Genomic DNA, 24084 nt, shown 5'->3' with positions numbered 1-24084 from the left:
CCAGAAACCCCCCGCTGTAAAACAAAGCTCGGACTGTGTTGGGGAGTAGGGGGCGGCAACACCTTTGACCAGGTGTACACACACGCACACAGTCTTCTCTAATTTATCGTGAGATCTCTCCTGTCAGAAACAACTGATGCTAAGGCTAATTTGATGCTTAGAAGTTGCTATGAGGGAATGTGAGACGAACCGTGGTCGTGTTTTGACAACCACATAAAAATCAGGCGTTAAAGTGCCCTTTGCACAACTGGGTTCCAAAACAGTGTATGGATCACATCAAGGTGACTTCAACAGGGCTCCCTCTTCTGTAATGATGAGACGATAGACTGCGGGGTGTTTGCTAAAGCAAACGAGGGTTAATAGCTCCACTCAAGGGCGCAGCTGTGCACACAGCCTGGGAACTGAACCAGCAACCCGCTGGTTGCTCGAAACGCTGCAGTAAGCACGAATCAGAGTCCCACGGATGGCACTTAGGGATTTTTTTATTTATTTTTTTATTTTTTTTTACCCGAGCGTCTGTGGCCAGGGAGCATTTGCTTGTTCGAAATTAGATGTTTTTGTTGAAGGCCACGGAGGACGGGAGCGAACGCGTGTTCTCGCAAACGTTACTCCCGGCGAGCTATCCGAAGGAGGGTTCTTAAGCTGGTCTCTCCTCTCTCTCCCACAGAGGGAAGAAGTGAGAGTGGGGTTTTTGGTTTTAAGATATTCATGAATCTCTGAATCCCTCTTAAGGATTACAATCTCTCATCCATCTCATGGTGTCGCGCGGCTTTGGGCAATTCAGAGGCTGCATTAATGTGTAAAGGGCGGCGTCAGGAGGAAAAACTCTAATTTATAAACATAGTAACAAGGCAGTGCATATACATATTTCTGCTAGAACTGCTAAAAAGAGAGGTGCATTGATTCCACTAAGCCACATCCTGATATAACACATGTAAAATATTTAATAGCTATTACTGTAGAATTAAAGGGGATCTTGTTATGACAGCTAATCCAAAGCCATGGGAGCAGGGCACCAATTTAGAGTCAAATGTCACATGTGGAGAAAGGAAAGTTTTTTTTTTTTTTTTTTTTTTTTTTTTTAAAGAAGGGGGGGTGGGGGTATTAAAGTCGACAGATAAGAGATTTCCATGTGTGTCACCCAGTACAGAGGAAATTAAGTGTGAATTCAGACAATGGAAGGGAATAGGGGAGCGATGGAGGATAAAAATAATGGGAAGTGAAGAGAGGACAGCGAGGGTAAAAAGGAGACAGAGAGAGTCCGGACGAGAGTAAGATGTCATCTGGTACCTGCGCCTCTGGCAGAGCGATGTCCATGATGTTGGGCTGGCCTCGAGGTTCGCCGTTCTCAAGCCGCGAGTAGATGACTTGGTAGCCGCGGATCTGCCCGTGCTGCTTTCCCTGCAGCGGCGGCTTCCAGGTGACTCGGATGGCTGTGGAATTTATGGCCTCGACCTCCAGCTTCCTGGGGGGCGCTCCCGGCACTGCGAAACCAGATTAAGGAGGGAGGGAATAAAGAAAGAGGAAAGCAAGAGCGAGAAAGAAAGGGGAGAAAATAAAGAGTAAGAAATATGCCGAGCTGGTGATTTTCTCCGGTTCACTGTGTTTTGTGATGAGGAGCCAAAAACCATCAAAATAATAACTTTGGAGTTTTTTATAGACTAAGGCACTGTGGAAAGGAAAGACATATAAGAACAGGCCGTGAATCAAAACATCGCCCCTCACTTCAGACCTTCTAAGACTACTCTGTCCTCAAAAAAACCCCATGCAGGACAGCATGCGGTCTGGTGATGTCTATAATGCCCTTAATTCCAGTATGAAATTAGCTGTGTTGCAGCAAACTTCAAACACATTAATTATAGACGACTCTCTCTTAGGAGCACCCGCCCTCTATCACACTGCAAACAAAACGAGGAAAGAGTGAGAAAAAGAAGCCAGAGCGACTGAACGATGGAGCGAGGCTCTGCTCCACTTCTATTCCCCAGAACAGAAAAAGAACACAGGGAGGCATTTACACAGTGGAAGCAGGAGGAAAGTGGTCCAGGAGTGACAAGCCTTAACCTGCCATAGATTTAAAGTGTTAAAGCAATAGAGAACAAGCTGGAATGAGGAAAGAAGAAAAGGAGACCCCCTCCGGTGACACTGGAGTCTGATTAACTTATAATTGATCAACAGGATGAAGAAAACTGTGGAGTAGAAAGTTGAAGAAGGGGAAGAGAGACAGACTGCAGCAAGCGGCAGAAACTTGAGCAGTCAAAGAGCACTTTGCTTCAAGGGGGGGAGTCAACCTACCATCCTCTTTGGTTCTCATCCTCACCGGGGCACACTCGGGGCCCGGGCCCACATCAGTGTGCGCCCTCACCCACACCTGATACTCTGTCCACTTCTCCAGGTCCTCCAGCAAATAGCTGGTGGCGTCCGCACCGATGCCCGTCACCTCATGCTGCTCCGTGTCCTCTCCGGCCAGGGCCTGGTAGCGGATTGAGTAGCGCACAATGGCGCCGTGGCGGCTAGCAGCAGGTGGTGCCACCCAACTCACCTTGAGGCTGGTGGAGGTCAGGCTGACAAGGTGTACCTCCTGAGGGGGGGCGGACGGGGCTGCAAGGGGGAGGGGGAGGGGAGCAAAACCACACGGAGGAAGGGCACGGATCAAGCAAACAAAAATAAACTGAGACACAAAGAAAAATAAGGCAAAACTGTGGAAGCTTTTTGTGACTCGTTGTGAGTATAAAAACTAAAATGTGATATTTAAAGTGGCAGGAATGTTTGAGTAGTGTATATAAGGTTACATTTTAACGTTAAATCATGGGTGTTCAACAGGGGGTCTGCGACCCCTAGGCGGTCCGCAAACGCACTGCAAGGGGGTCGCAAAGAATTTGGTTGATTAGACATTTTTTTTATATATATATGTATATATATTTCCCCACAAATTCCCCACAAACAAAACATTAGCATGACGCCAACATATTTCAGTAAAGGGATAGCTTAATATCGAATGCAAAATGTATATTTACAATTAGGCTGAGTTTAACATAAAAGAGTAGGTAGGGGATCCCTATCAGACAAAATGATTTTCGTTTTCAAATCAAAATGTCAAGCCCATTTTTGGAGTCATTATGTGAGCAGCTACACTCAACATGTTTTAAAGCACAATTAGCAACAGCATTACAAGTTTAAATATGACATTCTGAGTTTTTATACTGAACACAAAAAGCTTCCATACTAAAAAATAAAAGGATGCAGCCTCCAGACTGAGAGATCGGATGCAAAAACACATTACCAGGCTACTGCGGCTACAGCTGTGTTTGCCACTGCATTTATGCGCGAGGCCATGAGACTGCAGGGTGAGGTGACCAGATTCTAAACAACGCCAAAAACTTTTACAAGGCAATGTTTTTAAGGCATAATTTGTCCCCAGCCGCCCTCTGCGCTGGAATTTCCAACGGGCAGAGCGAGCAATAAACTGGGCGTGGACGCGTAAGCGTGTGGCGAGGTGCTCGGCGGCGTTGAGCCAATCGATCGGCGAAGCTCCGGGCGTTACTGCAATAGGTTGGCTTCGGCGAAGAAGCACTGGACAGTTTTAACTGAAGCTGTCATCTCATAATCAGCAACAGTTAAGAACATTCCAGCCTCGACATCTGGTTAGTAGCCATGGAACATTTTTGTCTTTTCCAAAATTCCAAAATGTGCTTCAGGATTTACTGCAAAACACGACACTCTGATATTAACCGTTGGTTTGAATGGCTACAATCAAACCAGCAATCTCCACTCTGGGACCAATTAAACGATTACCTTATCTTATCTTATTTGGTCATTGCCTCGGAATGATATAGACATGACAATCTAAATCCACCTCTTTTATAATCATACCCGACTGTCACGTCTCAGGAACAGACACAAATAAGTTCTGTGGAGCTGGAAATCTCCAGCTACACCTTCTGCCTGGAATAATAAGATTACTTCAATAAATAGGATTAAAATATTGACTACAGCTGCAGTATAAAATATATGCAAACTCTCTCTAGTCTAGAGGTAAAAACAGAAAACCAATAAACAAATTCAAAATAAGGCACAAGAACAAAATAAACAGCATTCGCGCACTTCATGCACCTAACCGAAGCACAATCTCATTCAACTCTACAAGAGAGGCCTCACATGAGAATAACCACTGAACAAAAATAAAAATTCAAAGCGACGTGTTGTTGCAGAGCATGCCCGTGGAACTGAACTTAACAAGCAGAGCAATGAACAGCGAGCTCAAATACTAATTCCAGAAACTCCACCTTTTACAAATCATTAGGACTTAACAAAGGAGAAGTGAGTCTCATCAGGTGGTCGCTGATCCACTAGAGAGTGGACAGAAAAACTACAAACACTCCATGTACTGGAAAACAAAGAATGTGTCAGTCTGAATCACAACAACGATAGATTGTGGTATTGAGCTCCTGATGAGAAATCTGCCGGATCAAAGTAAAATTGGACGAGGGGTGGTAGAGAGTAGTACAACTCAGAGGAAAAAAAGGGCTTCGCTACATGGTTATAACACATGGTACATCATACATTCAAGGTTTATTCACACACAGCTGAATAGTTTTAGTTAAAGATGTAAACTTGGCATCTTGTCTGTTTGTCATAGTTGAGATATTTTAATACTGCTTTTACTTCAGAACTGGACTTTGGAAGAAAGACGTTCTCATTAAATCTGGTTTCAAGGCCATCCAAAGGGCGGATGTTTATAACGTACAGTCCTATAAATACCCATGAGTGTGTCTTTATAATACATTGGTACGGACAAGCAACAGTCAACACATCCACCAGAATGACATGGAGCCACTTTGCTTTCATCAGGACATTTAATGCATCCATCACAATACTGAACATTTTCGATTAATGTGTGGTAACTACCGCACATGCATGCATTGATTAGTACAGGGTTGAATAACTGCTGAGGATGGCAGGATATGTCTTGGGGGGGTCAGCCTGGGTCCCACTGAAGGTGGCCGGTGAGAAGAGGACACTGTACGAGCTTCTGGAGACCTCGGACCACCCCACTCACCCACTACACCAGACTGAGAACAGCAGCGGAGACAGACTCCTCCTGCCCTGTGGCACCACAGAAATACACAGAAAATATCTCAAAATGTCAGCCTTTAACTCACAGCTGGTTGACCCGAATGCATTTACCGTTTTGGGTACGTGGTGAATTAATATAATATGTGTGTCCTCATAACCTTAATTTATGCATATACTGTGTAGAGTGTAAGCCCATCCCATCTTATATCCGTCCCCTCTCCTTCTGTCCTCTACCCTGCCTCCATCCACCCCCTCGCCTCTGAACCACTACTTCCAATCATCTGTGAAGAAGACGTAAGGACAAAAGAGCACGAAAGGCCTCCAGCCCCGACCAGGTGTCTCCCGTGCCGACCAGCTAGTCCTCATCTTTACACACATTAGAAAAAAAAAAAAAGGACACAAGACACATAAATGGAACTGACCGTGCTCCCATCGTGCCTAAAGCACGCTGCATAACTAGCGTCCAAAAAAAGCCTGCGCCTTGGGATTAAACGACTTCTGATCAGTTCCCTCGTCATGCTGCACCCCTCCATCCATTCAAACAGATCAAGCTCAGCCGTCAGAGCAATCATTTCTGCAACTTCCTCACCAGTGGAGTTCACCAGGTGAAACTGGGAGTCACTTCCACAGCACCCTCAAGTGTCGCCACTTCTTCTGTGCCTCGGCTCTCGACTGTATACCCTGCACTCATCTATCACAATCCTCAAATCTACCGATGACACCAAAGCCCCAGTTGCAGATTCTACGAAAAACGCTAAACATCAGTCTTTAAAACATGAAACAGACGCTAGACATCTCCTTCACTCACAGTCTACATCTGCACAGTCCAGCTCTGAGTCCTTCTAAGTTCGGCGTGAAGGGACGGAGGGAACGTTATCGGCATCACAAACACGCGACTGCGGATGATGCAATTTCAACGACACACCACGGGCACAAGGTCAGACCCCTGAGGGCTGGTAAGGGTTGCAAGGTGTATCACCAGGACCGAGCTGCCCCCCTCTGTGCAGCACCCGTACATGTCAGCAAATAGGCTGAGAGAATAATAACGGACGCCCTCACATCCAGCATGCCGTGGGTTCAGATTTTGATCCTCTGGCTTGAAAGACAAAAACTTTGAGACACCACAAACCTCAATTCATTCCAAATTTCTCGCACAATTTCCCACTTTTTGGTCAATATCATCTGCAATTTACATGCACTTTTTCTAGTGAATCACATAATCAGTCGATCTATTAATAGTGTTTTCACCTCTTGTACTACTGTAGAAGATTTGGCATTCCTTCTTTGTTCTATCTGTTGGCATTGAAGGAGCTTATTCTTTTTTTTTTTCCCCCCGGAATAATGATTTTTGACTAAACCGTTGATGCTTACATCCTCCCCTATTAGCTAAAAGTTTCAGGCAGCCTTTACAGACTGTCAAGTCCTTGGTGGAGTGGTATAGTTTACACACGGCAGCAAAAATATGAATCGAGCTCAGTTCTGTTCATTGCTCTGAATCTTAAAAAAGAAAAAAAGAAAGACACTAAACATTTAAATGCAGCACTAGAAAATGTCACACTTTCCCACCGTCTGTTCCCCTCGGAACTTTCCCATGGCTGCTGTTTGTTTCACGCACACCATTCTTCCACTGCATGAAAACAAAATTCTTTTCGCCAAATCTTGCGTCGGTTGTTAGCAGGAGGATATTAAATCATCACCACTCTGGCTCTCAAATAAGGGTTTTTATTCATTTTCTCTGTCCTAAAGGGGAGATACACACATACCCCCTGTCTAGTCTAGTCCAGTTTAACTGTGTTGCCACAATTACCTTGTTACTGACTGGACAGAAACTTTCATGTCGATTATTAGTGTCAATCTGATGTGGTTTTCTATTAAGAATGAACACAGTGTGCTAAGATTGCTTGCTTGGGGTTTGAAGTGGCCATTGCTATGTGAAACACAGCGAGCAGCATGACCAATCAGTGCACAGGGATGTCGTGTACTAATTTTAAAGATTTAAAGAAAGGTTCGGGGACCATCCAGTCTTGTTTGAGAGGGAGTGTAACTGCTAAAATAAAGCAAATAAAAATAGTTTGTCACTGGACTTGGCTGTGACTTCTCTACTAGATAGTGGTAGCATTGCAGCGCTAGTAAAGATAAGATAAAGATAAGATATCGTTAAGGTTAGCGCTTGAACGCGTGTTCACCTCTCATCTCTCACACCATCATAAGTTTCCGATCACATTCCAAACTTCACGGTGAAATTTAAAAAGTGCCATTCACGCTATTGTTATCCACGTACGCTCCTCTGAGTAATGTGGTATTGGAATTCCGCCACTGCGGCAAGAAAATATGTCAGCTGGCAAGAGAGTGACATTTCGAGAGCTGGAAGTGTAAAAGCACACAATGATATGAGGCAAAACAACACAGCACGGCTCACAGAGGTGGGAACAAGACACATTAAACGTACCTTTGACACGGGGGGCCTGCCCTCAGATAGACGGACGGGGGCGGGGACGGGGTTAGTCTCGGTGACAGAGGGGAGGTGGTGGAAGCGTGAAGCTGACTGAGGTGGCTGCACTGTCAGCGTTTTATGTTGTGCTGAAATCGACTTGACATTCAAGACGCCCGCTGTGATTTAAGCTCTATGAAACTCAACGTTTGTCTCGCTCACTCTGAATGGGTCGACTCTCTAGAATCGTTGGTTAGTTTGTAACGAGCATATAAGACGGACCAGAGAGTCACCGCAGAGGAAGGAAAATGGTGGACTTACTGGACTGGGCGGTGCGGGCCTCGATGGGCTGGGTGTAGACACCCAAACCCATTTCAGAGCGGGCTGCCAGGGAGAAACGGTACAAGGTGTCAGGCTTTAAACCATCCACGCTGTGGGAGCCCGCTGGGTCGAAGCTCACGTGTTTCTGGAGGTTTTAGAAATAGACAGAGAAACGCAATTAATATTAATAACAGTTAAATACAGTCACAGACGTATGTTGACGGGGTTGAGCCGGATTAATCCTCCGCTGAAATCCTGCAGCCTGAACCGCCGTCTCCCCTTCATATATCCATGGAAACTACAGAATACGGCCAAATTTGAGGGGAGCGCATTCCAAAAACAATTTGCCCTCTAGTTTACAGCTGGTGCCGTGGTCCAACAGAGTTGAGTGAAAGGCCACGGCGCACAATGAGCAGCTATGTTGCGCGCTACTCCAGTAAATCTTAATGCATCGCTACAATAACACTGCTTTATCTGAAATTTCCCACGCGGAGAAACTGGATCATGAAACGCTAAATAAATTAGTCTGCAGCCTCGCAGCTGAATATGGGAGTGTCGGGCGGACAGACGCAGACAGACAAATAGCATAAGACGAATAATTATTACACAATAACTTTTTTTTTTTGAGAGTTCGAACCTTGTTATCTGAGCCGGCCTCCCAGTACTGCAGCTCGTACTTGGTGATGGGGTCCTGCACGGGCCACAGCCACGTGAGCACGATACGGGTGTCCAGCTCGGCTTCGGCCTCGAAGCTGGACGGCTGTGCAGGGACTGGAAAAAAAAAAAAAGAGAGAATATTACTAAAGATAAATGTTGAGAGAAGCCATTAACACCTCCACAACTCTGACTGGATGGAACAGACAAACAAAAACATTAACAGCCTCACGGGCTGTTTCACAAATGCTGTACACAAAACACAAAACATTAAAAAGAGGAATATAAGATCTTCAGTTGGCTATACAAGCCTAAGGGCTTACAATACAAACACACACACACAATAACAGCGTGGTTGCCTCCTCACCTCCCTGCTGAGTTTTGACTTGCAGGATGTCGGAAGGTGGCCCGTCTCCCACCGAGGTGAAGCCCAGCACCCTGAGGCTGTAGGTGATGTCGGGAGTCAGGCCCGAGATGGTCGTGAGGCTGCTGTCGTCGGTGTTGTGTTTCTGCCAGGCGCTGAGAGGAGCCGTCATGTCGGAGCTGTAGTAGACACGGTAGCCCCTAATCTGCCCGTTGGGTTCGTCGGGCGGCGCCCACTGTACCAGCATCGTGCTGGCGCTCAGCATGCGCGCCTGCACGTGCAGGGGCGGCGAGGAGGGGGCCTGCTCGCCGGTGCGCGTCTCCACGGAGTCGCTGGGAGGCCCGCGGCCAATGTTGTTGACGGCCATGACGCGGAACTCGTACTCGGAGTACGGGCTGAGGCCGCCGATGCTGTAGCGGGTGGTCGCCACCCCTTCCACTTCCTGGAAGCCCACGTCCGAGGACTTGGCTCGGTACTGGATCATGTAGTAGGAGACGGGCTCTGGGTTTCCAGAATCCCACGTGAGAGTCACGCTTGTGGCAGTGGTCTCAGTCACAATCAGCGAGGTGGGAGGTTTTGGTAAGGCTGCGGAGGAAGGAGCAAAGTGTTAATTTTTAATTATCAGGAATAGGAAAATTGGTAATTTGAGGAAAAAATTGCACATTTGATACTGCAAAATGTAGACACAATACAACTAAACACAGCTCTTGTGGAGAAAAGACGTGACTGGTCATGAAATTCTCCGTTCTGTAACTAATAGCGCTAAAGTGACTGTTTCCTATGCTAATTCCTATGGTACTGTCAGCAGCCATTATCCCAGAATGAATAGAAAAGCTAAACTGAAGTCCCAATTTTGTGTTTAATAATGGGCTTGGCCATTACTGACAATAAAAGAAAATTGCAAGAGTGGTTCCTGTTGTGACAAATGCACACAAAACAGAGGGTCTGTATTGTGGCTTCCTTGGAGAAGGTGGGTCTGTATGTCTGCGCTGGCTCTAATGACCGTGACATTTTGTGTATCGATCAGTTGAAGGGAGAGCGAAATCAATAGAGACAATAACTGATAAGAGTGTCTGTAGTGAGTGGACAACGCAGAAACAAAGTCGCACACAAACGGAAGCACATTTACACAAACAACTGGAAAAAAAAGAAAAACAGATGCAGACAGAGGCACACAACAGCCCCGGCATCAATGCACTGAATAAGAAACTAAAGACTTTAACAGGTGTAACAGAAGATTCAGAGGCCATGTGAAAGTCGTTCATTCTGCTTTGTGAACGTTTCCTGATCTGCATGTGAATCTGCGGACGACTTGAGCCAAGGTCACACGGCTACACCGACGCCCTCGTAGACTGTTTGGCTCTCACCTTTGACAGTAACCTGAGCGGTGGCTTCGATCACGCCCAGAGAAGACATCGCCACGCAGGTGTAGTTGGCGGATTCGCGTATGTTGGTGACCTCCAGCACGTTGCGTCCCATCGGCATGTCCTCCTCCTTGGTCAGCTCCACCTGGCCCGTGGTCCACTTGACGAAGGGCATCGGCGAGCCCACCGCCACGCACGTCAGGTTGACGCTGCCGCCCGGCATCACCTCCTGGTTGGTGGGCGGGATGGAGAACCTGGGCGGGACCCTCCGCACTAAGAGAAGGAGGAACAGGGAGAAGTGAATCGAGGTGAATGCGGTGCTTTTGTTGTGACTGCGCGAGCGATCTTACCCCGCACCCCGACACCACAAGGCTAAAAGCTAACTCAGGGAAAGCTAACAGAATGGAGGGCTGATCGCTTTTGTCCAAATGTGAAGCGCACAATGGGAATAATAGCACTGTCAGAAAATAGCTCGGGAAATTGTAAAGAAATCTTGGAGGGGGTGTTTTATCCTCTTGCCTACAAGAGAGAGAATATAATCAAAAATAGCCCAGTTTTGCTGGCGACTGTGTCTGGCCCTCTTTTGTCAGAGTGTCAAATGGTGGCGAGAGTTGCATCATTGAGGGACCCTGTGGAGCTGCCATTGTTTGATTTCTCCTCCCTCTCTCTGGCTCCTTCTGCTCAGGCCCTCTCTCTCTCTCTCTCTCTCTCTTGATTTTTTTTCTCTCTCTCTCTCTTTGTGCGGTTCTGATATGCAGATAGGCTGACATTAAAAAGGGGTTCCCATGGAGACAAGAAGGGCCCGCTGACGTCGCCAGGGACAAGGCAAACACCGACGTAGAGGCTCCATGCAATACTGAAAAGCTAGCCTAGAATAAACAGGCAGACGACATTTACATATGACTTGTTTTCTATCTAAATAAAGATGCACGAGAAATACCAGCCATATTTACACGTTTTGGATCTTTTTTTTTTGGTAACTTTTGGCAACCGCAACAAACTTATCTGCTTAATGGTAAAGAAAAACTTGCTGAGTGAGGATCCATCAGCGTCAGCCGTGTTAAATTTATGACATTATGAATATTATCATAGCATGCGCTAAGGAGGGAGCGCTTTATCGTCTTTAACCTTTACAATGGAGAAGCCAGGCCACACATCCAGCTCCCTACTGAGGACACGTTATTGTCACTATCATATGTTTTGGATGAAACTATCCCGGCAGAATTCATGCAGCTTGCTTTCCCTGCACTACAAAAACTGGGGAGGGTGGTGGGGAGGGAGAAGGAAAAAAAAAAAAAAAAAAAGCCCTTGACTGTAATTGCTCTTTTGCACTGGTCTACATGAAAATGGATTTTCAAATATGAGTCTCCCTCCACCTTCCCTTTCTCCCCCACCCTTCACCCCCTCCCTCCCCGATCTAATTTGAACCGGAACGTCGTTACAGCCATGCTTGTTATTCCCCTCATTATGTGGTGAAATGGAAAAACACAAAAGCACCTTTTGAGATTCCAGTCAGGAAAAAAGGGGCCGGCTCTCTGGGCCGCAACTACAATAAGAGGGGACCTGGTTCACGTTCGTCCAAATTCTCCCATAATAACGGAGGTGCAGCGTACGGACATCCTGTCTTAATCAACAGAGTTGTGTAAATGGTAGAAATATTACACCAGGGGAACAGATGACGACGTGAGACAAACTGTGGGATGGAGTTGTGATGAATTATGCTGGAAATTCGTTCGAAAGGCTTTGTCCGGGAATAACGTGGTACACATTAAGTGTTGGGAAAGAGTTACAGCAACCACAACATCTGATTACTGAGATTCATGGGAACATGGGTGATTTTTACATGCTGGACAGGCTGAGTGGTGTTAGCAGCCTGGGAACGCGACGGGGACGACATTCTCAAGCAAAGCATGCACAGGAGCTGAGGAAAGATACGGGATCGGGAGCCAGAGTACACAGGGGGAAGAAGATAAAGAAGGGACTTGGTCCAATTTTCTCTTATAAATGACTGAACATCTGATTTTCACCATGACTAACGCGCAACACGTTTCCCTTTGAGTGTTTTGCGAGAGAGACGTGTCAGCTTTCCACCCAGGCCTGTGGCCACCTGTATCTTCTGACGCAACCTGAAAAATCCTCCAAGTGCAGCTATTTTTCACAACACACGCTCGTGAAAGGGAGCAACCTGAGAGAAGCTGGCCTGATGTGAAACCATTAAGCGCAAAGTGTCTGTTATTCTTTCATGATTCCATAGACTAAACAGTGCTAAGAGCAGTCAGTCAATGGGGCCCGTGTATATTGAACACTTAATGCTGTGAATAATTCATGGCGTGCGGTTAAGTTTGGAGAGGTGCTGTGGAACAAAATGACTAGAGGGCAGGTAATTGTTATCGATTCCCCCGAAGCCTCTCTCCTGTTGAGAGCTGCTTGGAGAGATGGGCTCCGGGACTCTATCAAAACCACAAAATAAGCCCTGTCTCCACTCTGCTTGCCTGCTTGCTAGATACCTATAAATTTAACTGCCTTGACAAAGTGCCCAAGTATAGCAGAACCTGTTCAGTCAATCAATATCTGGCACAAACTGGCACGGAGTCAGCAGGCTCCAAGGCTTCCTGGCAGCGGCGCCGGGCTACCATGATGGCTGATCATCCTCCCTGTCAGCAAACTGCCAGCTCATTCTTAAATATTCTGCGGGTCAGCTCTTTGCGTGGCAGAGGCTGTACAAACGGCGCAACGAGGAGGGATCATTTCCAAAACATTGCCTCTATCACGAACGCCGCGAATGTCGCCCTTCTTCCACTATAAAACAGGGCTAGGGCCGGGATTAGGGTTAATCTTTAAATATGTCAAGGTGAGGACCAGCTAAATTGCAAAGTACATGCACATGTGATTTGCTTTGCTTTTGTTTCAAAAAGCGTGCAACGACACGTTATGCAACGTCACACTTGGGGAAGTCCGTCTTCTCATTAGGCTAACGTGCGCCTACCACGTCCTCCAGTCTCTGGGCGGAGGATGCCCACGGTAGTAAAACAGACCTAATCCTCTAAGAACGGCTTTGTCAGTTCTGATACCCATGTCCCTCAGTGGGGGAGCAGGGGTGTTGCTGCCTAAATACCTGACAAATCCGGTTGCCACCTGAATACCGGAGTAATCCATCACACGCCTCTGACGGGCCCACAAAGGCGGACGGAGAAGCCCGAGAGTGAAAGCCGCCATAGTTTTACAGTGGAAGCGGTTGACAGGGACAATGCGGGCGCGGCTGGGAAGGATGCACGGCAGCGTAACACGGCACAGAACTAATAAAGACTTAAGCTCGAGGACATCGCGCGTCCCGGCACAGAGACACAAATTTTTGCGGGAGTGGCACGGGGGAGGCATGCGAGGAACAATTCAGGGATTCATGCAAACAAGTAGACAGCGACGCACAATTACACTAGGGAGGATTAGGGAGAGCTGCGCTTTCACATGTGCGCTTTTCAGAGTCTGTCAGCAGGGGAGGGAGGGACGGACGACCTCGCCTTAAAAAAAAAAAATAACGACAAAGAGTTAAAGTGACCAACCTTCACGCTGATCTGTTTGCGGATGGAGTGATTTGATGGAGGTGAGCGGTGGAATGAAAGGACACAAAGTGAAGAGGAAGACAAGACAGTGAAACAGAACAGTGTTTCCGTAGGCACAGAGTGGCAGAGTAATGCATAGGTACAGTCCCAAGGAGGGAAACTCGCTTTTAAGAATAATAATATTATATATATATAATTATTTCTCCCCTTTCATGAGCTGTTTTCGATGTGTGAGATGCTCTCGCAGCTTAACAAAACTGACCTGAATTGATTATTTTGCAAGTTTCCCTCCTTGGCACACAAAGAACAGCATGAAGATACTTTGTTGAAAGAAAAGCCGAGCTGCGGCACTTTATCCTCGGTGACATATTGACATGTCACATGGATATATGAAGGAGTGCCAGCAGACAGAAGCTGACATCCCTCCTCCGTTGCGGGATAAGCACTTGACAAATGAGCGCTCATGCACAATCACAGCACGCTTGTGATTCTGCCCACGTTGATGGAGTCCTCCTTTAGAGGAGGGGTCACCGAAGGCGACCCGCGGCACGCCGGGCACACTCGCACACCTACAAACGCACGCACGCACGCACGCACGCACGCACACTCTTAATGGATGAGAAGTGGAAGGACATAAATAGATATGCAGACGGGAGAGGAAAAGAAAAAAAAACAATCCGTGAGCGGCCCCCCTCGTCCTCAAAGCCGCCTCCGCCTTCAGTCTCACCCCTCCCCACCCACACACAGAAATATGAGGACATCACTCTCTGGTGGCTCTGAAATGTCAAGACAAGGGGTGGTGGTGGTGGTGGTGGTGGTGGTGGTGGAGGAGGAGGAGGAGCAGGCAGCGTGTCTGTGTACCTGCAGACAGGAATTGGATCCGGTGGCGACGGCGAATGGAAAAAGAAACAGGAACACACTCGGAGACACAAAACACCCATAACAAGCACATTTAATGCAAGTGTGACAGGAGAATGTGTGCGTGCATGTGGGCGGGTGTTAGGAGGGTGTTGATGGAGAATAATGCCACTGTTCTCTGTCTCATGATAATCCCGTCACCTTGAACTAACACCGACTTCATCGGCGTTTCAAGAGTTAGTTCTTGTTTTTGTAGACGGCGCTCGAATTAAGGATCGGATTTTATAACGCACTTAAAAGTTGAGAACGTCTGTACGTCAATGAGTCGCTCGCTTCTCTTGTTTGTTATGTTTAACTTTGACAGCAGACCTCGAAAAGCACCCCCACCCCCCCTCCTCCTCCTCCTCCCCCCGAGTCCCTAAACGCAAAAAGAAAAACTCATAACAAGAGGAAAGGAAGAAAGGCATGTCAAAGGCCACGTGTCTCAAGTCCCTCATGTTTTAAACCCAATCTAGCAGCCCAGTGATAGCACAGCCCCAGGTCTCCGCTCCTCATTCTCGCGGCGGTAACAAAGATGGAGTGAAAACACGGCCGGATCCTTTGTTCTCGGCTCCAGACGAGTCGACTTTTAAAAGGTTACGGTTGGTTTGATTTCTATCTCTCCGCTGGTGTGGCGAGGCTGGCGGAAAAGTTGGTGTTAAGGCCAAACGGGCTGACAGCTACCTGGGTGGCGGTGCAGACTGGCTGGGCCCGGGGGCCCCCGCTGGCGCCAAGCCACACAACTACTGTAATTACCTCTGAGGGGGGGGAAAAAAAGGCAGCGTCTGCACCTGTGACAGACGCGTCCTGATTAATAGACAAGAATCACATCTCTTCCTTGCTTTTGCTGTTTGGCCGAATGAGTGAGAAGGAAATTTACTTCATTTTGTTTTTTTTTTTTTAATATAGCAGAGGGGTAAAAATGGACACGAATTCATTTCATCTTGACAGCAATGTAATAATTCATCCAGAATATATAGCACATTATGCACTACTGGATGCTACCGCCTGCTTTTAACAGAATCATAAAATGATAGTCAAGCATGTCTCTTTCTTACCATGACACCTCCACCCCCTCCCTTTTTCTCCCTCCTCCACCCACACTAAGAACTGGAGCTGCAATTCTGTTTCATGTACATCAGACATGCCGGTGTTTTATCCGCGGGGGCCGACCTAGTCTACTCTCTCCCCTATACCGACTTTTTTTTTTTTTTTTTTCCAGGGTGGGTACAACTCTACCCTTGCCCTGCATTAGTCTGCTCACGGAGACACGCACCGCAACCAAAACAAAGCCTGAAACTCCAGACCCCTCAGCGCCTTCAGGGAGCACTGGGTTGTGCGGGGGGGGGGATAATGGAGCCTTTCGATACAGTCAAAATAAAAAGAAAAAGGAGCCCTGGCATCAATGCCAGCGGAGGAAACGGTTTCAGCGCAGCTGTTTTCTCAGAGGCCACACCTGGTCGCCTTCACAGCCAAACAGGAGGTTGAGGTTGGTCGAGCCCGTTGGTATGGGAGAACTTGGATAATGTTGAGAGAATAGTTTGAATTAGGTTACTGGAAATGACACAAATAAAAGTGTTTTTCCACAGTTGCTTTGACATATCCAGGCTGATTGGAAGGAACTCTTCTCGCTGTTGAAGGTGAGCAGGGCTTTGCTGGGAAACACTCCATTCATCCACAAGAATTAAAAATCTATTATAAGGTGTAATTTGTCCCACTTTTTTCGGGTGCGACATACACACAGCATATTATATGCAAACAGGGAATTTAACGGGAGCTTTAACAGTTCCTTGTGATTTCCGCGTGCTAGAGACAACAGAAATGGTATTAATGATTGATTAACTCCACAATTGAGAGAGACATTTGACTTTACCTCGTACGTAGAGATTGGCAGGCGCAGAGTAACGGGTCCCAGCACTGTTCATGGCAACGCATTCGTATTTCCCCTGGTCCGCCTCCTCGCTGTTCTCAATTTGCAGAGCTCCTGTGCAGAGAATTAACAGATTTAGCCGTTTTGACAGTTGCAGAATATGAGATGCAAGTTGGCATGAAACCAGAGTGGATGTCTGCGCTGCTGCTCGCTAGAGAGGCCGCAGTCCACTAGTCAACTAACCCACTTCATGCTCCAACGTGGACACAGCTTTGTCAAGACTGTCTGTTTTGGGAGTTCTTGAGCGAACGCGAGCATTTAGCAGATGTGGAAAATTTAAGAGGGCTGCTAAATGAGCGTTCGCGTGGTCGTGTTAGGGAGGGGAAAAAAAGGCCGTGACCGAAGGTCAATTAACCGTTTGAATAACATGTCAAAACCTTCTGTTTACGGAAATAAATGGCAAGGCAAAGTGTTTGCGTCACGGGGAGTTATCTGCGTCAGCCAGATGTTAGCACGCTGCTAAGCTACGCCACATCAAAGGCAGAAGAATGAAAGGAACGCGTGCAGCTGCAATCGTGTTTAATATCGTGCAGTTTTACCGAAGGACAATATTTGAAGCGTCAAGAAGAGATTTTTTTTTTTTTTTTTAAGATATTCTGTTGAAACAAAATTCAAATCAGTAAGAGTTAAATGTAACTGATGACTGAACTGTTCTTCCCAGTCAACAGCTGACTGCAGGTATCTATTCCTCAGTCACCGTTGAGCACACATTCGGCAGTCGGGTCATTATTAACCACCACAGGGGGAAAGCTCCTCTTCCAGATGGCTTTGATTATTATTCCCAAGAAGCTGCAGTCATCAGAGAGGAGGCTAACATGTTGTTCCTAACAAAGCATAAAAGCCCAGGAGACATGTCTCGGTGCGGTCATTTTGACGCTTCATGTCTACAGCCATCATCTAATTACTGCTATTCAGTCGCAAATGGCCGACAGATGAAGCACGTTAAGATCAGACAAACTGCAAAGACCAACAGGAAACTTACCTGCGCCGCATGTGATACATTTAAAAACAACAACAACAAAAAAAAAAACAACTACTTATCTCGGTAGCATGTGTGTGTGTCACAGGTGAGTGATAACAGTTATCACGTCTCCAAAGCGGCATGGTACTAGCACGAAAGGCAGCCAGCCACCATGCAGTTTGAAAGTGACAAAAATACTTCGGCATAAGATGATGTCAGGATACATTTTTCACATCATGCAGCATGAGATGAATGCAACAAACAGGTTCACCACCAACCATAGTGGGGGGGGGGGGACTCGGATCAAGACGAGACCAAAAACAGGAGTGAAACGGGGCGGGGCGGTGACATGTGATAATACCACTTCAGATCTCACGACAACACATCCCTCCGAGGTGTTTGCTCGGCTTGCTGAGCTCATCGCCGTCTGATTCAGCACCGACACGCACCTGCATACTAATGCCGTTGTCACCAATCTGTCAATCTGCCAGCTCTCCCATGGGAGAAAACAGTGCGAATGCTACGGGAAGGTAGAAGGTTACCGCTATGGCAGTTGTCAGATTGCAACTCTAACCGCCTTCAATTGCTTCCTACTCACTACTCAGGCGAGGGCTGGATCATCTACAAGGTCGCTTCACTGTTTTACAGCACAGCAGGAAATGCCACCTGGGTACAGATGCTGCTTTAAGGTCACCTCTTTAGGAAGTAAACACCTAATTGGAAGCGGGCTTTAATAGGAGCCGTGGACACGCGGATAGTTTGGAATGTTTTCAGCCCGCGCTGGACGTCCACTGTTTGCCTCACTGTGGTCGGAGGGAAACCTTTCAGTCAGGGAGCCGTCAGGGTCGTTTCCATAGGAAGGAGGTGAAGCTTCCACCTTAACAATCTCAACCCAGCGTTCTGTTCCCGTGCTGGGGGGCAACGCTGCATAGGCTGTTTGCAAAAACAGCCATTTCAATTTACATTGAGGCTGCATAAAGGAGGCAGGTGGATCCTCTTGTGGCGACTGTGACCTTTAGTTTAAAATGCAACCGCTGGCCCCTTTGTGCAGAGCAGGGAGGCAGATAAGAGACTGAGGGCACAAGATGTTTGTTTTTCTACGTGAATGTGTGTGTGTGTGCGTGTCCTTAAAAAGATGGTTCATTTCTATCTACCAAGAAAAGCCTTGGAAAGAAACACACTGGACTCGTGCATTGTGGTTGAGGTTGGTGATCATTTGTTTGTTAAGGAGCAGACAGCAGACAGAACACGTTGGGGGGGAGTGGGGGGGGGAGACGGAAGGCGGGCTGGCACCTACAGCGTGAATGAACCTGGTGATGTGGTGTCGGGGAGAATGCAGAGGGTCTGATGTGGGTGTGAGGGAATGATGCGGACGTGATATTTTCCAATACATTATTATTATTATTCATGATTCTTACCTCTAATTGGTGTACCACCTAGGTGGGAGTAATTTCGATGCAAACAGGGTTGAGAGATTAGTTAGTAATCTACTTGGAACAGTGGGAGAAAAAAAAAGCTTCTGACAGGCCACAGATAAAAAAGAAAAAAAAAAAAGCAAGTACACCGATACAGAGCAGAAGCCACCTAAATGCAACATGAAACGTGCTCGGAAACCAGCGCTGTGAAGCAAGTATACGTTTGAAAGCCGTCTGCAAAAGATGAAAAGGGACATTTTTAAGCTCCTAACTTTTGTATTTCGTAGACAATAGCGACAACCCTTGCTTCACAGCAGCGTTAAAACATTCATGACCTGTTTTTATTAAGCTTTCAGATTTAGGATGGCACCAACTCGTCGTGCAATCAGCAGTTAGTAAAATGTGCAGGAGAAATTACTGAAAAGTCAAACACAGTAAATAAAGTGACGGACAGCGGGAAGTATTCACGTCAGAGGTATTAAATCGGAAAGGAGTTAGTATCTCCACGGAGTGAATGAAGTGGATGCCGGGAAAAGAGAATAAATGTGTCTGCGCGCTCAATAAAAATCGAGCGAGTGTGATGCAATAAGAGGAACTGCTTTTTTCTGTTAAACTGCGGCAGAAAATGAACGTGGGTTGCGGGTGAAATAAAAACGGGCCCGATTTCAGGTCGCGCGGAGTTACGTTAAATCCTGATACACTAGCAGATGTCACGGAAAGGCTAGTGGGTAAAAGGAAATGTTAGTCTGAAGGCATTACATATCAGCACGTTTTCAGGCACACTCAACGCATGTGCGAAGGAAAACTAATTAAAAGTTTGTAGCTGGAAGTAAAAAAAATAAAAATAAAAAAATACAGTTTTAAGAGCAATTAAAAAAAGAAAACATTATCAAACAATGCGGGAGTTGTGTTTGTGTAGAAATAGGTGTCTAATTTGGGCTCAGCTTGTAGTAGAGTCAGATTTTAGTATTTGTAGAACACGGAGGGTTCAAGTGAACATGTGATCAGACTTCCACGTTTTTCAGGTCGAGTCCCCTCAAACTGATGGAGAGATTAAGTAGGGACCCCCTACCTACTGTACGTGTTCTATATCAAACTTGGTCTGGTGAAAATTATAAATATACATCATTATTATCATTTTACATTCAATATTAAACTATCCCTTGTCCTTTTGCTAAAATATCTTGGATTCATCTTAATGTGCATTTAACGAAATTTAAATTTGTGGGGGAAATTAATTTTTTTTTTAAATGTCTACTCAAACAAAATTTTGCGAAGACTTATGATCAAACTAAAGGTTTTTTACTAGAGGAGCCTGAGTGGACTGTGGAAGCTTCGTAAAATCACTCACTCAGGCTCTGTTCAGACTTCTTTACGTGCGTTCAGACTTGGCATTAACATGCGTGTCCAGATCCGATCTCAGTGTCTCGCTCTGTATGCAAATAAACCGACAACATCTGGGGCACAGTGGAATACTGTGACAGCTACTGTCTTTAATGGATCTCCACCGCTGCTCCTGAACCGAGAGCAGCGGTGGTTTTACATGTGCGCATCATGACTTCACGGGTTATTATTTACTGAGCTCCGTCCTGACGTTAGCTGCACCGGTACAAAACTCAGATTATGACTCCAAGTTTCCACGTGCAGCGCAGTCTCCGGTAATTAAGGTAAATAAAGACATCAGAGGATGAGGAGGTGCGTAACTTAACCACAAGCTGCTCCTCATGAATCAACACGACTGCATCAATAATTGACACAGAATCACACGCGTGTGCTCATATTAAATACAGACCACCTCCAGAGATCTGTCACATCTCTCACATGCGATCTCAATCACGCTGGGGGGTCTTTTCCCTGATCAGACGGCCCAGATCGGATGTCAATGCGAGGTCTGAACAGGCCCTGAGTGAAAGTTCACTACAGGATCTTCACTAAGTAGGTAGATTTAATAGTTTTAAGATTGAACGTGATAACTAATTCCACCTTGCACTTTTTCCAAGAACTGTTTATTAATCAATGGGACTGCTACAAAAAGAACCTCATTGATTTTTTTTTTTTTTTTTTTTTTGCACAAGGTTGAATCCGAGCTAATGCATCACCGGCTGGCCTCATTGTGACCCTGCTGCATGTATATGAGGGGATTAAGGATTTTTTAACATGGTGAAAAATTCTCTTTCAGCACTTTAAAAGGTTACAAAGCTCATGCATCACTGTCAAACATTTGAGGAGCGATGTCGTCACAGGTTCGGTTCCCTTGTAAGCGGCTGCCGCGCCGTTTGAGGAATACAGTCCTGGCAGCCAAGTAATCAAGGTGACAATGACGAGCCCAATAAAACTTTCATACCTTGTGCGATGAAAGCGAATACATTAAAACACACAGGAGAACAAAGGCCCTTTGTTTTGCCACATTATCCTCAGGTCTAACACGTCTGTTTGGTTTGCACTAACACCTCGCGTCTCGCCTTTGCTGCGTTTACATCATCGGTGTTTCACGTAGAACAAATCATTAAAGAAATCGGATCAAACTGCACCTGAGCGGAGCTGTTTGATGCGCCCGTTGCTGCTGCTGATGTCCACAGGAAGCATGTCCTTGAACCAGGAGATTTCTGGGTCAGGGTTTCCGCTGGCGGCACACAGCATCGTGGCGGTTCTGGTCCTTTCAACCACCTTCAGCTGGGGGCCCATATCAATGGAGGGGAAGCCGTGGGGGATCTGGTTCTCTGAAAGATGAGTCGGAAAAGCAAATTTTAGAGCAGTCACAGACGCAACGAGTTAGAAAACACTAAACAAGAGGAGGAAAGATGCATTTTTACAAAGAAAGAGTCTGACAATATTAAGCTTTCATTTGCGGCGAGTTGAGTTGAGTGCTTCAAAGCTGCCGAGGTAGCAAGGACAGAGAGGATTGAGAGAGTGCTAAGGGCAAAACGAAACTGAGCAAAGGCACAGTGGAGATGGGAATATTAGATCTGGTGCTGATTTAGATTTCACTGGGAAAAAAAAAGGAATCCTGCTTGTGATTGATTATCATAGCAGGCTTATTACACAGCAGAGGGAGTCTCAGGTTCAGACAGAAGAAGGATAGTTTCAATCTGCCCCTGGGTACCCATGCATAGATGAGCCGCCTTAGGCTTGGCAAACGAAACAAACCTATTTGAATAATCCAACTCATCATAATGAATGTAACGGCATATCCATGACAACGCATAAAGCATAATCTTTAAAGCAGCGTTGGAGATGCAAAAGAAAAGAAAATAGTCTGGATGTTTGCTCGAAAACCAACCACATCATCAAAATATCTTACATAGACTCCCTCAAACACGGCACGTTGGATTCCAAATGTCATCTCGCCGCGCACAGCATCCATCGATGTCAAAGCAATTAAGTGTTCATTCGATTCTGAAGCCCGCATTTGTCACAAAAATTGTCGGTGACATGACTTAAGTGTGCTGAACCCCCCCCCCTGCAAAGCCCTCAACCTCACACTCATAATAAATCCTAATTTAACCTCTAGACAGCGGTAATAAAGAGGAAACATGATAGCCCTTGAGAGGTGTTATTATCAGCAGCTCTTGAAGCGGTAAGCTATTTCATCTGTCAGTTCATATGTAGATGTGTCGTTTTTGGGCCAGTGTGTTAAGGTGGAAAAAAAGCCTAACGATTGTAACTTCTGCCTTTGGTCCTCCATGAAAAGACACTTAACTGCAGGTTATCTAACAATAAGCGAAGGAGAGCCGGCCTGCAGGGAGGAACCTAATTAACAGGAGAAAAAAAGATGTGTGTGTGTGTGTGCGGGGGGAGGGGGGGGGGGGGTATAAGTATCCAGAATACAATGATAATGTCAATTTACCTATTCATCCATTCGTCAATTATCTATACTTATTCTTTACAGGATTTCAAAGAGCTGGAGCCAGTCCTAGCTAACAGTAGGTGAAAGGCATGACGGAACGATTAGCTAAAAATTAACCGAGGATTCTCCCCAGGGTGTCTAATCTCAAACTACCCCACTGGAATGGTGCTGCACACATGTGTTACTGAAAAGGATGCTTTAAAAAAAAAAACAAAAAAAAAACCCTCCAATTATTTGATTACCAGAGAAAAACACTTTCCGTTAGAATTAGAATCGTCTACATTAAGAGTAAGCATTGCACTGTAGGTAGTCCTTCTTACTTAAAGGATCCCTAAATCCCACTAAAAGCCATTTTAAATCTACTACTGGCTCATTCATAACTATCTATATTTGCTCCACTTTAGTGCTGCGTTTTCTCCTATTTTACATCACTCTGATCCCTTGAAATCACATCAGCGTGTCTCAGGGACGCGCCGAATAGGATTTTCTCAACATCTCCCCCCTTGTCCAAGTCAGAAATCCATATGTAAACTTATACGTCTGGAGCACAAACAGGAGCGTGAGGTTTTGTTCTGATCCTCGTCGGAGCGGTTGTTCCTCCTTCTCACCCCTAGTGTTTGGCCCGTAGCCCGGATCGTCTCGTATTCAGATGTAGTTGACAGATCTCTGCGCGGTGTCTTATCTTTGCGGGCGAGGCTCACTTCCTGGCTATAACGCTATAGAATTGGTTTTCAGACATCCTGTACCGATGCCTCCACAGAAGAGGATAGCTCTACGACACGGGGAAATAATACTGTACACCGTGTCACCGCATGAGTGATGTAAACGTACTGTAGCGGCCCTTGTTCCTCTGTGGTTTGTTCTCGCTAACCTTCAAAGACAAAAGGGAAGGGCAAAGGTAGAGAGAGTCGGAGGAACAGAGTGGGAGAGAAAATTGCCTGGTAGAAACACACTGAAGCTGCAGTGCTTTTCTCGGTAAGGGTTTATTAGGAGGAAATGATTTTTAAATGATTGGTTTTTGTGGTTTTAAAGAAATAAATTCCTCTGCCCTTCGAAGATGAAACATGGGGGGAAAGCGGGAAATTATGCCAAACCTAGAGGGGGCTGAACTCCCGTCTCACCTACTTTTTAATCTCTTACAATACGTTCATAATTCACCCTTCAGAGGAAGCCCCTTTGTGGCGGCGGACATGAACCCAATTTTCTCATGCGTGCAATAACTGGGTTGGCCGGCTGGTGCTGGTTCTGGTCTTCAGAACAGCAGCTT

The 24084-nt window shown here is 46.2% G+C and overlaps 1 protein-coding gene across 18 annotated transcripts in view; it reads right to left on the bottom strand.

The window, feature by feature from the left end:
- LOC125010559 (receptor-type tyrosine-protein phosphatase F) overlaps window positions 1-24084 on the bottom strand; it is a 160370-nt gene that overhangs the window by 46475 nt on the left and 89811 nt on the right. For 6 of the 18 annotated variants that reach the window (XM_047589289.1, XM_047589288.1, XM_047589293.1 and 3 more), the window contains exons 5-13: window positions 21502-21690; window positions 18974-18991; window positions 16538-16648; window positions 10211-10480; window positions 8847-9428; window positions 8463-8596; window positions 7826-7970; window positions 2293-2598; window positions 1291-1484 (exon numbers count right to left, since the gene is read on the bottom strand). In XM_047589289.1, coding sequence (XP_047445245.1) covers window positions 1291-1484; window positions 2293-2598; window positions 7826-7970; window positions 8463-8596; window positions 8847-9428; window positions 10211-10480; window positions 16538-16648; window positions 18974-18991; window positions 21502-21690 — 1949 coding nt within the window. The remainder of the gene's footprint in view (window positions 1-1290; window positions 1485-2292; window positions 2599-7825; window positions 7971-8462; window positions 8597-8846; window positions 9429-10210; window positions 10481-16537; window positions 16649-18973; window positions 18992-21501; window positions 21691-24084) is intronic. The other 12 variants (XM_047589298.1, XM_047589305.1, XM_047589300.1 and 9 more) reach the window with 3 other exon arrangements.

This window comes from Mugil cephalus, chromosome 7, assembly GCF_022458985.1.
Source record: "Mugil cephalus isolate CIBA_MC_2020 chromosome 7, CIBA_Mcephalus_1.1, whole genome shotgun sequence".
Lineage (NCBI taxonomy): Eukaryota > Metazoa > Chordata > Actinopteri > Mugiliformes > Mugilidae > Mugil > Mugil cephalus.
The sequence above is the reverse complement of the archived record's forward strand: the minus strand, read 5'-3'. Positions and strand labels throughout refer to the sequence as shown.